Raw genomic sequence first — 13,654 nt, forward strand, 5'->3', positions numbered from 1 at the left:
TTCACTGCCACCAGTTACGCGCGAAAACAAAGAACTCGTGTTGCTAGAGCAGAGAGGTATCCACGGAGAACCTTTCCTGAGAGCAGGAAATCTCACAGCCAGGGGCTAAATGAGTTGTACATTAAATGTCACATATAGGAAGACACTTGCCTCCAAGAGGAGCCCCGAAGCAACATCCAACTCCAACTGCGCAAGCCGGCACCAGGAGGTCGAACTGCCTATGCACATTCTGGAACAGAGAGTGCAGCCAGAGAAGGGCATGCTGGGGTTAGAGGGAGCAAAGCCAAGGGGTTAGGATCCAGAACAATGAAATAAAGCAACAGCCAGCAGCAGATTCAGCCATTGCTATTACAGATAGCAGGCTCTACACACTTTAGTACTGTCAGCTGGTCTTCAGCAGTGACATCTGGTCCTTACGCACAGACAGGATCTACTCAAGTAGAACAGCACCGCCCATTGTTGTATTACACAGCCAGTTTCTGCTAAGAGCCTGTATGTAAAGCAGTTCCTACATTTAGCTATATATGCAGTTAATAAGATTTTTTTATACAACTAGTCAATACAGTGATCAGCCTGCAGAGGCTGTTCTGCAACAGCAAAAGCCTAGAGGCAGTGTCAGTGTCTATAATTAGCAATGCTGTATAAATTTGGCTTAAAGACAAATTGATCTTTGTCTGCAGCTACTTTTTTATACAGACAACGATCACAGTGCAAAGGTATCAGCATCATGATACTGAAAACTTGTCAAATGCATATTCCTAACCAGCCTCTGTGTAATTGGTAGGTAACATTGGTGGTCCTGCACAGTTATTTAACTGTATATCTGGCCTCCCACTACCATTTTCTTTCACTTGTATTTTACTGCTCTATAGCAGTACAGTGAACTTCAATCCATGTTTCCTCTGTGTTTTGTGGCCTACCAAAACTATCCTAAGTGTCTTAGGAGTTCAACCTGTGGAAAAGCTGTATGCAGAGACATGTGTCTTACCTCATACACACCACAGAAGATTGACATGAATTTGCTGAGTACTGCAGCACAGATACTGGCAATATGCACAAAAGGACCCTGCAAGAGAAGGAGAAAATCAGAGAGGGTTACCCTCTGGTTACTGACAACCACTTAGCCATTGCAGATCTCATAATTTCTCTTTGGCCATCTCAGCCTGTCCTCCAATCTTCTTTCCCCCCCCCCGCCCCCCCGAGAACACCTGACTTGAGTTCTTTGATGTTTTCTCTATCAAGCCTTTCAAAGTGAAAGCAAAATGGCCAAGAGAAGATAAATGCTGCTGAAAGAGCAGAGCTTTGAGAAGAGGAATAGTGGCAAAAGAAAGAAAACACTTATAGACTCTTCTTTCACAGACAACCCCTTCCACCTCCCAGGCCCTGGCCACTACTGCACATGAAAACAGCAATATTTACCTCTTTCCCCACAGGCATGCCACTTCCAAGCCCAGCTGTGAGGCCCACAACTTTGGCCACAAAAGCTTTGAGAGTGAGATATTCCTTGAGGACCACTCCTCTCATAATGGTCTTGAGCTCTGGGATCCCAGACCCTGAAAACAACAGCAGAGCAGGGGATGAACAAAACCTGCAGGCAAATGGAATAAGAAACAGACAGAAACAAGACAGACAGAAACAGATCTTGCCATGCCTTCTGCCCTCACCAACAGCCTGCGGAGAGACGAGGTGGCAGAAAATGGCCGCAAACAGAACAAGAACAAGTGGGTATGTGACCCACGCCAGATACTGCATAGGAACATTCGGGTGCAGCTCTCTGTACATCCACTTGTAGGCTGTAGGCAAACAAAGAAGTTGTCAGTCACTACAGCTGCTCTGAACAGCTTGGTAGACATCAAAGAATCACACACTTGCTAAATCTGCCCATACTAAATCTCCCTGAGAAATGCTACCCTAAAGTCCTCGTTTTCTAAGACAAGCCTTGTTACATTTTGAGTACAAGTTCCCAGATAAAACGGGCATTCTGCAGGAATGGATGGAAGTGGCTCTCTGTTCTTAGACCCTATTAATACCTGTGCCCAAATGTGGTGTAAGAAGAGGTGTTACATGCAGTGGTGAGGATGAATCACTGTCCAGGGTCTTTTCATTTGGCAGCCTGATGGCCTTATTTGGGTCCTGAAGGATGATAAACTGGTCCATCAATAGCTAGTGCCCTCTCCTCCATCTCAATCACATGAAAAATCATTCCTTCACAAAAACTACCTTAAAAGCTCTGATTATGATTTGCCTTTCAGAGCAGCAGCATGAAGGGAGCTGTGCCAACTGTTAAAACAGCAGTGGTACCATTGCTCAGCCAGGTACAACAGCACGAGCTGCCGAGAATCCAAACTGAACTGCAACTTCTTTGCCTGAGCTGGCTCTTCACGCAGCAGGAGGCTGAGACTTGGTGGAGGGAAAGAAAAAAACCCAAAGGACTCAGCTGCAGGGAGTATAAGGGACAGGGGCTCTCTGAGACTGGTAGGGTGAGGCAGACACCTGGTAGATGGTGAAGCTTTAGAGGGAAGAACACTGGCCTGAAGGAATATCGGGAGCTTTGAGGAACTGCAGTGTCTGGTGGACATCAGCAGCCAAGACCGCTGAGAGGAAAGGGTTGGGGTGTGTGTACAGCCCAGGATTGGGACACGGAGGGTAAGGACAAAGGAACACTGCAGTTAACATGGTGTGGGCAATGTTGTGTGTGCACCAGGACGGGGGGCAGGGGGACTGAAAGATCTTGTAATTGTTATGGCTGGCAAAGGGGAGAGGGACCACAGGAAAAATGGAGGGAAGGGATATAAGACAGCGATCAGGAGATCTTCGTGAAGAGAGCCAAAGGAGAGAGCACTATGTGGCCAGGTAGCAGGAAACTGCAGGGCACTGTATAAATAAAAATTGGATAGAACACTAACGAGGTAAAAAGCAGAAACAGTGTCAGGAGGGCATCTAAGAGCTCCTTCCCCTCCCCATCCCCCATGTGCTCAATATTCCTGGGGAGGATGGGAACCAGTATAATAGGAAGGACCACAGTACCACTTCCCTGTGCCCTACATACTCAAGGGAGCAGGAGGGAAAGGCAGTCAATATCATGGTTTGTCTGCGACTCGTCATACACATATCCTTTGCTCCTACCTGCTTGCTTCCAATTTTTTCCCTGCCATCCCTTTAAAGAACCTCTCCCTAGTTAACTTTTTCTCTACTATGTTGCAAGTACTTCACACTTCCCAGGCAGCAAGGGGTGAGGATGGACACCCATGTTAAAGGAGGGGGAACATTGGTCACTGGGCTTTGTAAAAGGTTTGTATCATTTACCATGTGCTTTTTGCAACACCTGAGTGGGACCCACCCTGTAGGCTCTTCGCACTGGCATAATCCATTCCCCAGCTCACCAACGCCATGACCAGACCCAACAGAATCAAGAAAATCCAGTCCTCTCCAAGCTTCTTGGTAACGTATTTCTGGATGCGTCTAGCACAGTCTGCGGAGGGAAGAGCGAACCAGAAAAACTGAGGGAACGTAGATGAAGCCTGTGTCTGTCTCTCCTCTCCTATGCTGAGAACTGGCTACAATAAGGATTTATTTGGAAGAATCATGGGCTTTGTGTTGAAGGACTGGTACCCACCCCTCTCTTACACAGTCCTGCAAAACCTTATGCAGTTAAAAAAAAAAAGGCGGGGGGGACACGACACGGGGCAGAATTTAACATCTTGTGCACTAGCAGCAAAAATCTGATACAAGAAAGTCCTTTTCCTCCTGTTACAGAGATCTGTTGTGGAAAAAATTCTTAACTTGGGTCTGGTCTTTTTTCCAAACAGGTCTTGGCTCTTCCTAGGATGAAAGCTCGCATGAGAAAGTCTTTTTGATCCACTGTGATTCCTTTTCCTTCCTTCCCTGCTTCTTCCCAGTCACAATTTTCTTGTCTTTTTTGCCTTGCTTAAATTCCATCTCTCTGGCTGGCCTACCCAATATCTGGTCATAGGATAATGAAAGATGAATTGTCCCTACCTTGACATTTGGAATAGTGCTCTTCTTTGATCTCTACTTGACTCTCGCGTTTCAGGGGTCTTTCATTGTTCTTTTGGGCCCGCTTCTTATTCAGTAGTTTTGCTGCTTCCTTCTCTGCAAAGTCAGTTATCTGGTCTGTGTATTGGCCATAAAGCTAGAGGAGCAGAAAGCAAGAGAGATCAAAAGCAAATCCTTCACAAATAGCATTAAAGATGAAAAGGCAGATCTACTAACAGTCTGAGGTGCAGACCCAAATGTACCCAAGCAGGAGACACAGACGCAGAAACTCTCAGACAGATGCAGCTCATCTTTTTTTTTCATTTTTCCTTTCTGGGTGCCTCTCTCCAGTCTCTCCAAAATCTTTTCATCTCCTTTTTGGGGGTACAAGATAAGGTCACAGAATATTAATTGCTTTCTAACATCCTGAGAAAGAGCTGGCTGTGGTCTGAAGAGATTGAGCAGGCTTTTTGGAGGTACAAAAGAAGGTCAAAATAGTTCACATGAGGCTGCCACCCTCAGGGCTGTCTTACAGATTTCAGCAGCACTGTAAAACATCTCTGAAGGTTTCAAGAGGCATTACACTATCAAACAGGCTGCAGGAATGTCCTGCATCTGTTCCTCCTGCTGCCAAAGAATGCTTAACAGGGCACACGGCCACTGATGGTGTCTGCGGAGGAAAAGAAGCAGCATCAGCTCAGAAATATCACAGGGTACTGCACGCCTCCTCTCATTATTTACCAAAATCATCATGCTAAGCCCTCACATATCTCCAATTCCTCTGAATTTCCTAACTACTTAATCTAGTCTTTGTCTTCAGATACTAATCTTGAAATGCAGCTGGTTATATGCAATTCACAACTAACTACATGCACTTACCAATGACATTTCATACATGAATCTGTAGTAAACTTGGCAGCTGTGCCACCTTGTCAACAACAAGGGAGCTTGAAGGATCCTGACTGCATCCCCATGTTTGTTTATCAGATTCCCCAAAGAGCAGCTATCCTACCTCACTCTTCCAGAGTACAGGTGGGGAAGGTGTGCATTTGAGAAGCAGAGAATAAGCCTCTCCTCCGCACACGTCCTTCTATGAACCAGCTTTGGCTTTACCACCCGATGCACGGCCTGTGATCTTGGCACTTCCCACCTGCGAGAAGGTGACCCTTTGCTTGCTCCCCAGCACAACATCTGCTTCTCCAAGATTTTCTGAGTGGCAAGAGGCAAGTAAGCAATGCTTTGATGAGCAAAATCAGACACTTCAGCTGGAGAATGACAAGACACATGAGAGACATAAAGCACTACCACATGCTTAGGAGACATTTCTAGTTGACAGCTCCTCCTTTCGAAGGGACACAGGAGATGTTGCTCTTGTTCCCTTGAGATCAAATAGATTCAGGGACTCACAGAAAGATTTACACTGGAAGGCACCTCTGGAGGTTTCGAGTCCAAGCCTCTGCTCACAGCATGTGAACTGCAGAGCCAGGCCAGGCTGCTCAAGACCTTGTCCAGGCAACTCCTAAACATCTCTAAGGGTGGAAATTCCCCAGCTTCTCTCAGCAGCTGTTTCAGTGCTCTACCAAGTCATATTTCTACATAACAAGTATGACTGAAGGTCCTAAGTAGTTTATTTATTTGCATATATTCCTCAAGAGACACTTGAGCCATGTGCGATAGCCCCCTTTGAACACCCTAGTGTTTTATCACAGAACACACACCTAGGCTTTTTTTAAATCATCCTGCTCTTAAGGTGGCTTACCTGCTGTCTCTTAAACAAATTGATCCTATCTGAACACCTGAAAGCATTCTTCCATTCATCACTGTATTGGAAGCTGACAAATTTAATGCAATTATTAACCACAGGATTAGCAACACACTCTAGGCAAATTAAGCAACGCAGATTCTTTGCAGTGAGGAATGGCCATGCTCTGACCCCCATAATACAGACAGGACAGTGAAACATCAGGCTGAAGAATTTCATGTACAAGGTAAGCTGTCATATATGGAATCCAGTCCTAAATAGCGGACTGCTCATTTTTGCTCTCACTGTGTCTGTTTCAGCCAGAAATTCAAAGTACTAGCAGATTTTAGACAAATGCATCTTCACATCACCTCAGCTAATGTTTCATTGCCTTTACATGGTCACAAGGGATGGGTTTATATCAAATACAGCTTAATCCAAACGATGAACTCAAACCTGTGTGAAGTATGATGTTCAAATTAGAGTCTTCCATCTGTCCAGATGGAACAGCATGACAGTGTAATAGCATGAATGGTAAAAGTCCTCATATGGCATCCTAGTTCACTACTTCTATCTGGCTGGAAAATGGTGCACTCGGGATGTGGGAAAAAAGGAGTTAGTCTCCAGACACAAAAATGAAGGTTCTCTCCTGGAGAACAAGTTAGTCTCAACTCAAAGAATGCTTCATACACGTGCTTTGCTTCTCCAGGACTCTGGCACTATTTAAAATGGTAGGAGATTGTGGGACAGAGAAAGAATCTGGAAATCATAGGATGACCTTGAAGCAAAATTAGGTTAGGCAAGAAATATCCACTCCATTAGAAAACACGTAAAACTAAAAATATAACACAATAGGACTTAGACTGTTCCTTCTGCTGATGCTCCTGCTCTAACACAAGAAACACAAGTTTTCTGAGCAGCAGAAAAACTGGAGAGAATTTTGAAAGATATCAATTACCACCTAAAGGGTTGAGCCAGAAAAGGTACTATCATGTCTAGCTTGGCTACATGCTGAGACCATGATAATGGTGCAAAACCAGCTGAGGGTATAAAGGGGGACCCACCCACCCCCATATATATATATACACACACATATTTATTTATATACCACTAAAGGGTGGGGGGGAACCCAAAAAAACATCCAGGGAGAACACACAACCAGGATAAAGTTCATTTTCAGGGATGAAGCATTTATTAATGTTTAACTGTAAACCAGCAGGGTTTGCCTTTCCAAAACGGATAGGGAGGTTTGATTGCTTGAGTAATGGAGGAAAAGCTGCACAAAATCTCAGCGGAAAAATATGTACAGCACCACAATCTCAAGCCTTTTCTGGGAGCTATTTTCTGAGAACTCAGCACCTGCGTAAAACTGCCCTCCTCTCACCATCCAAAGCCTAGGCTATTTCCCATGCCACTCAGACAGAACCATATGTGCCCCACAGCATACGCCAGTCCTGAAATCTGTCCTGGTTTCAGCCCAGCCGGTAACAAAGCACCACGCAGCCGCTCGCCCACTGCCCCCCCCACCCTGGACACGGTGGGATGAGGAGAAAATATAACGGCAGACTCATGGGTCGAGACACGGACAGGGAGGGATCACTCCTCACATATGGTCACGGGCAAAAGACAGGCTCAACTTGGGAAGAAACAAAATCAATTTAACTTGCTACCAATCAAATCAAAACAAGGATACTGGGAAGTAAAACCCAACCTGAGAACAGCTTCCCCGCAGCCCTCCCGCCTTCCCGCCTCAACTCCACTCCCGGTTCTCTCCACCTCCCCCCCCCGGCGGCGCAGGGGAGCAGGGGACGGGGGCTGGGGTCGGTTCCTCACCCCTTGTCTCTGCCGCTCCTTCCTCCTCAGGGGGAGGAGGACTCCGCGCTCGGCCCCTGCTCCGCCGTGGGGTCCCTCCCTCCCGCGGGAGACAGCCCTTCACCAACTTCTCCAACGTGAGTCCTTTCCGCGGGCTGCAGTTCCTCACAAACTGCTCCAGCGTGGGTCCCTTCCACAGGGTGCAGTCCTTCAGTCACAGACTGCTCCAGCGCGGGAGTCGCGGCCATTTTGGGGGACATCCGCTCCCCCCCATGGGCTGGGGGGGGACAGCCTGCCGCCTCACCACGGGCTGCGGGGGCATCCCCTCCTCCTTCACCGACCTAGTATTCACAGAGGGGTTCCTCCTACTGCAGGTTTCCCCTCTTAAATCTGTTCTCCCACAGGTGTTACCACTCTCACTGACGGGCTCGGCCTGGGCCAGAGGCGGGTCCGGCCTGGACCCAGGGAAGTTTCTAGCAGCTTCTCACAGGAGCCGGCCCTGCAGCCCCTCTCCTGCTACCAAAAAAACCTGTGCCACACAAACCCATAAAAAAATCCCTTCCCCCAGCACCGTCAGTGCATATTGTTTTTAATGTGCTGCTCCTGGCCATTGAGGCAGCCTTGGGCTCTACCGCTCATCCCTCTCACTACCGCCTTGTAGTCATCCTGCTATTCCTGAAATGATCTTCCTTAGTTTTTTTTTTTCTGATGGATCACAAAAGAGTAGCCATATTTGGTCTCAAAGGCGAGACCTCCCCAAACTCACTTCGTAAGTAAATTTAAATGTCAGTGAAAAGTCTAGGCTCAACTGCTTAGACACAGAGCCAATGAGGCACATGTGAAGGGTGGGGGACGGCAACAAAATAATAGTTCTTCCTGAAGAACAGAGGGCAAAGGGGAGATCTAACAGCAGTCCCACCACCTGAAGGGAGAGGGGGGTTGGAGAGAAACATCAGAGCGAGACTTCTTGGTGGGGCACAGTGAAAGACAAAAGGAAAAAGGCGTAACTTGCAAGAAAGGGAAGTCAGTGCGAAAGGAAAACATGTCCCCATCCCCCCCGTCTTGAGGGCGGTTCAGCACAGGAACCCAGAGGGGCTGGGGAATCTTCTGTCCTGCAGATGTTCAGAATGTGCCTGGACAAGGCCCTGGACAACCTGACCTACCTTTGGAGTCAGCCCTGCTGTGAGCAGGGGCTTGGGCTAGAGACTTCCGGAGGCCCCTTCCACCTACATCTTCCAGTGGGCCTGTTAGTCTATATTACTGCATTGCCTAATTACTTATTACACATCCCTCCCACTACACCCATCTGTGTGTTGCTGAGTGAGCTCTCTGCCATGAACACCCTTTCTATAGTCATGAATAACACAGCTTCTAAATACTTCACCAGCTGTAGCTGCTTTCTCACGCAGAAAGAAAACAATACAAAATCCTACAGTATATGAGAATGTATATTTTTATCAAAGTATATTACATCATCTATCATATATCTACTGTTATCTTAATTGTCCACAATTATGTATATATTACTATTATTATCCTACTACTATGATTATTTTATTATCTATTAACCACTATATGGGTTTTGACCATCAATTACCTGAAGGTCCCAGGCCAAAGACCAAGATTTCACTGTTCTGGGGCCTGAGTAAACCCAACCAAATCACAGAGCCAGTCTGAAATAGCTTCCAACCTACATATAGAACAGAAGGCAACAGCTAACAAAAGAAAAGGGCGCAGCAGAATCAAAATCTCTCTCTGCCAACTGTTTTTTCACATGACAGTGGGGAAAGAAATCTTAATGTTTACTCTGCATGGAAATGGATGAAAACATGCGCAGCAGGTTGTTTTTCATGCTAATAACGTAAGTGTGCATGTTTGTACAAGGTGTACATTAGCATACATATTTATACTTTATCTGCATGTGCGTGAATGGCTAGCAAAATATACACATGCACAGCAAGCCTGGTTTTGCCAGAATATGTCTGCATACAAAGTCTCATACATAAACATACATGCACATGTGTATGTGACTGTTTATGTAAAAGTATTTCTAGGGCATATTTGTCAGTAAATCTATAAACATGGCTGTCTGTTTTTTAGGTTGTAAATTGTGTTCACAAATGAATACTTGCTTGGGGGGACATACTGCCTGAAGCTACGCATGGGAATGCACTTGATGGCCTGCGTGTTTGTGCATGAGGTTGTCTATCTACACGCATTGACCAGCGTGCCTCTGGAGCTGGGAACAAAGACACTCCAGTGCCAGGGAGCAACAGCATGGAGGTGGGTTGTATTGCCTCACGGTATTATCCGCGCCTGCTTGTGAGAGTGGTTTTAGACGTGTGAGACTAGCATATCGGGTGGATACACGTGAACTGGGATGGTTTTGTGCATGGATGTGCTTTACTGGAGAAACAGTTTGCATTGCACAGCTCCCCCCCGCCCCCAACTCACTAACGGTTCGTGCAGCACAAGGTGCATTCCCTGAAGGCACCTCAGCTCTCCAGCCCTAGGCATTGCTCCAGCTGGGCGCACGTACCTCTCCATCCCATCCGACCCCATGCTCACCCTGTCAGCATGGCTGCTGCAGCCAAACCATTGCCTTGTGTTAGTGTAAATAAAGCATGAACTGCTCCAGTCAGACCTCTGTCCAGACGCCTTCCCGTTTGCGCTGCTGCTTCCAAATCAGCCAGGGAGTGGTTTTGGAAAAGTATAGTGTAGGAGACATTTGCGAACTCTCAGATGGTTTAGACAGTTTCAGAAGAGAAATTCCTGTATATGGCCACGGAACTGATTCTGTGATCTTTTGCAATGTGGCACATATAATCCTCACTGGGATACTTATCTACTGGAAGAGATTTTCTTGGTGGCAAATGTGGCTTTTTCCCTATCAGTAAATCACAAAAGTCTCCTGGAAATGATGAATGCATCCCCGCCCTCATTGCCCAATCATTCACTTAAGTATTCATGTAAGGGGATTTCTATTCACGTAAGGAGAAACATCCTCTCTGTATGAATTTCACATTCACATGCGCGCTCTCTCGTCATTTGACTGGATCCTTCATTGCTCTAAAGCTCTCTTACGTTGGCTTAGTCTGAGCAGAGCAGTAGGAAATAAGACACCAGAACTCTGCTGTAAAACCTCCCCTTTGCAGGAGGCTGTCCCAAAAGGAGAGGTAGAGGAGATACAGAGGGTAATGGAACAAGAAGCCATAACCAGAGTCCCAGGCATTTTTCTGAACCGCTGCTTGTATGAACCAGAGCAAGAGTCAGGTCAAATTTAAGGGTTAGAAAATCCCTCACTTACAGCTCCCCTAAGAGCTACCAGAACTAGCAATATACATGTGTGGATCTATGACCATGAATTGCTTTTTGGTCAGAGAAAAGCCAGAACAGAGCTCTGCTTGACTTCCTCTATACAGCTGTGCAGACAGATACCCATCTATATACATCACTGTACTCTTTGTTTTTATTCACTCTTCTGCTCTACTTAATATCACTATGCAGCTGAAGGCAGCTGCAGTTTCTCTTTGCTGTTACAAACACATTAATGGTCTGCTTGATTTTCCCCATCCCAGCTTGCCCCTACTAACTCTGTTTGTGCCCATGGCAGATGGAAACGACCCCTGACTCAAAATGCTGATAGCACTCCTGGATGCAAGTACAACCGTGAAAGTCTCAATGCCTGACCTGGGAGTTAGCAAGCAAAGGGGAGAGTTGGTAGGATTGGGAAAGGACAGGGGTGTGTGCTCTACCAGCACCATCCTGGGAGCCCCAAGAGCCTACGTGATCCCAGGGAGACCTGTGCTGCCACAAACATCCCGGTTATCCAGCCCTACCTGTGGGTAGCTGAGGGAGTTCTCCAGGTAGTGCAGGTCGTCCCCTGTCCCCCCGGCCTCGTGTCCTGCCTCCAAAGGTATCCCGTAACGGGTGCATTTCTCAAAGCAGACATAGTCGTATTGCGGTGTGCCCTCCCACAAAGCTGACTTCGATCTGGATTCCTGCGTCATGGTCTCTGAGCTCTCCATGCCTCTACTCTTCCTCACGCTCAGTTGTAATGGAGCTGCCACTCTGGGCCTTACCTAGAACCACCACATGTTCTGGCCAAGAGCATGGCCTCCACACTTTCTTCTGCTCCCTCCTTCCTTTCTTTCTCTCCTCAGACCACTCTGACTTGTCCTGTTCCTGCGCTCACTTTCTCTCTGCCCCTCCTCCTCCTCCTCCTTGTGCCTCTCTCCCTTGCTCCCCTTTCTGCTCAAAGGCAGTGATTGCAGGGTTTAACTATATTTATAGCAACCTTCCTCTGCCACATGATTCCCCAGTGCCGTGTCTGATCTCAGCAAAAGGCGCTAACTCGGCTGGGATTGAATATCAGGTGTGGGGAAAAGGGGAACTCCTGAAGGAGAGGGAAGGGCGGGGGGGGGGGAAGAAGGCAGTAAGACAGACAGAGCTAGAAGTACAGACACAGAAAGCAGACAGGAGGAGGCAGAAATTATTATCCAGGAAATCTCTTCTTTCACACCTCTCCATCCTAAGCAAGCCATATTTGCAATGAGAACAAAATTCAGTGGTCTTCCTCGTTCTCTCCCCAGATACCAGCTGTCCAAAGACTGAGTGACAATCATAAAGATGCCAGGAACTATGGTGAGATAGAACAAGATGGACACTCAGTGTCCCAAGACAATTTTTCTAAGTCCATGGTCCACAGGAGAAGCAGCAAGCCCTAATGGAGAAGTCGGGCATCCTTGTAATCTGCTGAGCGTTACAGCTTAATCTCAGCCTTCCCATGAGGAACACTCTATGCTTTTGAAGAATGTCACCAAACTGCTCTGTGGGTATTCAATTATGGGTATATGCAGAAATTTATTCTTCTTGATGCTCACTTTTCCACAGGCTAGACCATTCAACAGCTTCTCCTCTCTGCCACTTGTTTCTCAGCCAGGCAAAAAAGCAATAAGCTCAGCCAACACCAGTGAGCTACAAGCCAGGGACAGGAATGAGAAGCATGTTCCAGCAACATGGTCTAGAGACACCGCCCAGTACTGTCAGTGAGCTGCCTGTAACCGTATGTCTTTTGATGGCTATTAATCAATGAAGAGCAGTGAGTTCAAGATCCTAGAAATTGTGTACAAGAAAAGAAGACCCCACATGCCTCAAACGCAGTCACTAAAGAGGTGCTATTAACTCATTCTTCCTCCTCTTGTACACACTCAGCTCTCCAGAATAATGATTTCCAAGCTTCTCACACTGTAGGGTAAGAGATTCACAGGCAGGATGGGGGAGAGAGAGAGGCAAAACACCCTTCATTTGGGTCCAGAACAGTAGTCTCATTATCTCATTTTGCAGACCCCTGTAAAACATTTCTCTTGGAGGCTCATTTTGCTTTTTCTCAGTCTGCATGGTCCTCGAGAGTGGGGTACAAAGACAGTCTCCAAGAAGACACACTTGATTTCCTCCATAAACCACCTCTCCACCTCCTCCAATGTTTCTGCTAACAATATCCATATGGATATCCATTAGCAATAATATCCATATGGATATTGTTAGTCTGTACAACCCACACCTGGTGGCAGGCCAGGCAAGCTCTGAATATTTACAAAAGCACTATCAATGCTGCCTCAAAACATATAGGCTCATCTGTTTCATTCTCACCAGCACTCACTTTACTGTCAATAAGCAATGTTTCCTGGAGGAAGACTGTGGCCCATCAGTAGGACAAAACTTGTAATGAACCACCTTAAAGAAGAGTTTCTAAGTGACCATGTCTAGGAAGTCAGAGAAGAACATTTGGATACCCTCAGAGATTTCCATCATAAAGGCATTAACTGTTCCCAACCTATTGAGATGCTTTTGGAAGACCAATGTCACTATGGCTTACATAAAAAATGATGCATAGCATATACTATACAGTGTACAAAATATAAAAAACTGTATAGAATGTGTGCATCATATATAGAAAACCTAAAGACCAACCACAGTAAGACCCAGCAAACATCAAAGCTATAATACAGCACCAGATCTTCAGTTACTATTACACTTACTGGAGGAGAACAGTCATCACAGCCACTGGAGAAAACTAATGGGAACCTTTACCCAAATGTGCAC

General features: G+C 46.4%; 1 protein-coding gene across 4 annotated transcripts in view; it reads right to left on the reverse strand.

Annotated features, from left to right (window-relative positions):
- Nucleotides 1–13,654, reverse strand: part of CLCN1 (chloride voltage-gated channel 1) — a 69,379-nt gene that overhangs the window by 32,748 nt on the left and 22,977 nt on the right. For 2 of the 4 annotated variants that reach the window (XR_008236376.1, XM_052794935.1), the window contains exons 1-6: nt 11,389–11,796; nt 4,000–4,153; nt 3,341–3,472; nt 1,665–1,793; nt 1,420–1,553; nt 989–1,066 (exon numbers count right to left, since the gene is read on the reverse strand). Coding sequence is in view for 3 of the 4 variants with exons in the window: in XM_052794935.1 (XP_052650895.1) it covers nt 989–1,066; nt 1,420–1,553; nt 1,665–1,793; nt 3,341–3,472; nt 4,000–4,153; nt 11,389–11,577 (816 nt within the window). In the remaining variant the exon portion in view is untranslated. Of the gene's footprint in view, nt 1–988; nt 1,067–1,419; nt 1,554–1,664; nt 1,794–3,340; nt 3,473–3,999; nt 4,154–11,388; nt 11,797–13,654 lie in introns of those variants that run through there. The other 2 variants (XM_052794938.1, XM_052794937.1) reach the window with 2 other exon arrangements.

Source organism: Harpia harpyja, chromosome 8, assembly GCF_026419915.1.
Source record: "Harpia harpyja isolate bHarHar1 chromosome 8, bHarHar1 primary haplotype, whole genome shotgun sequence".
Classification (NCBI taxonomy): domain Eukaryota; kingdom Metazoa; phylum Chordata; class Aves; order Accipitriformes; family Accipitridae; genus Harpia; species Harpia harpyja.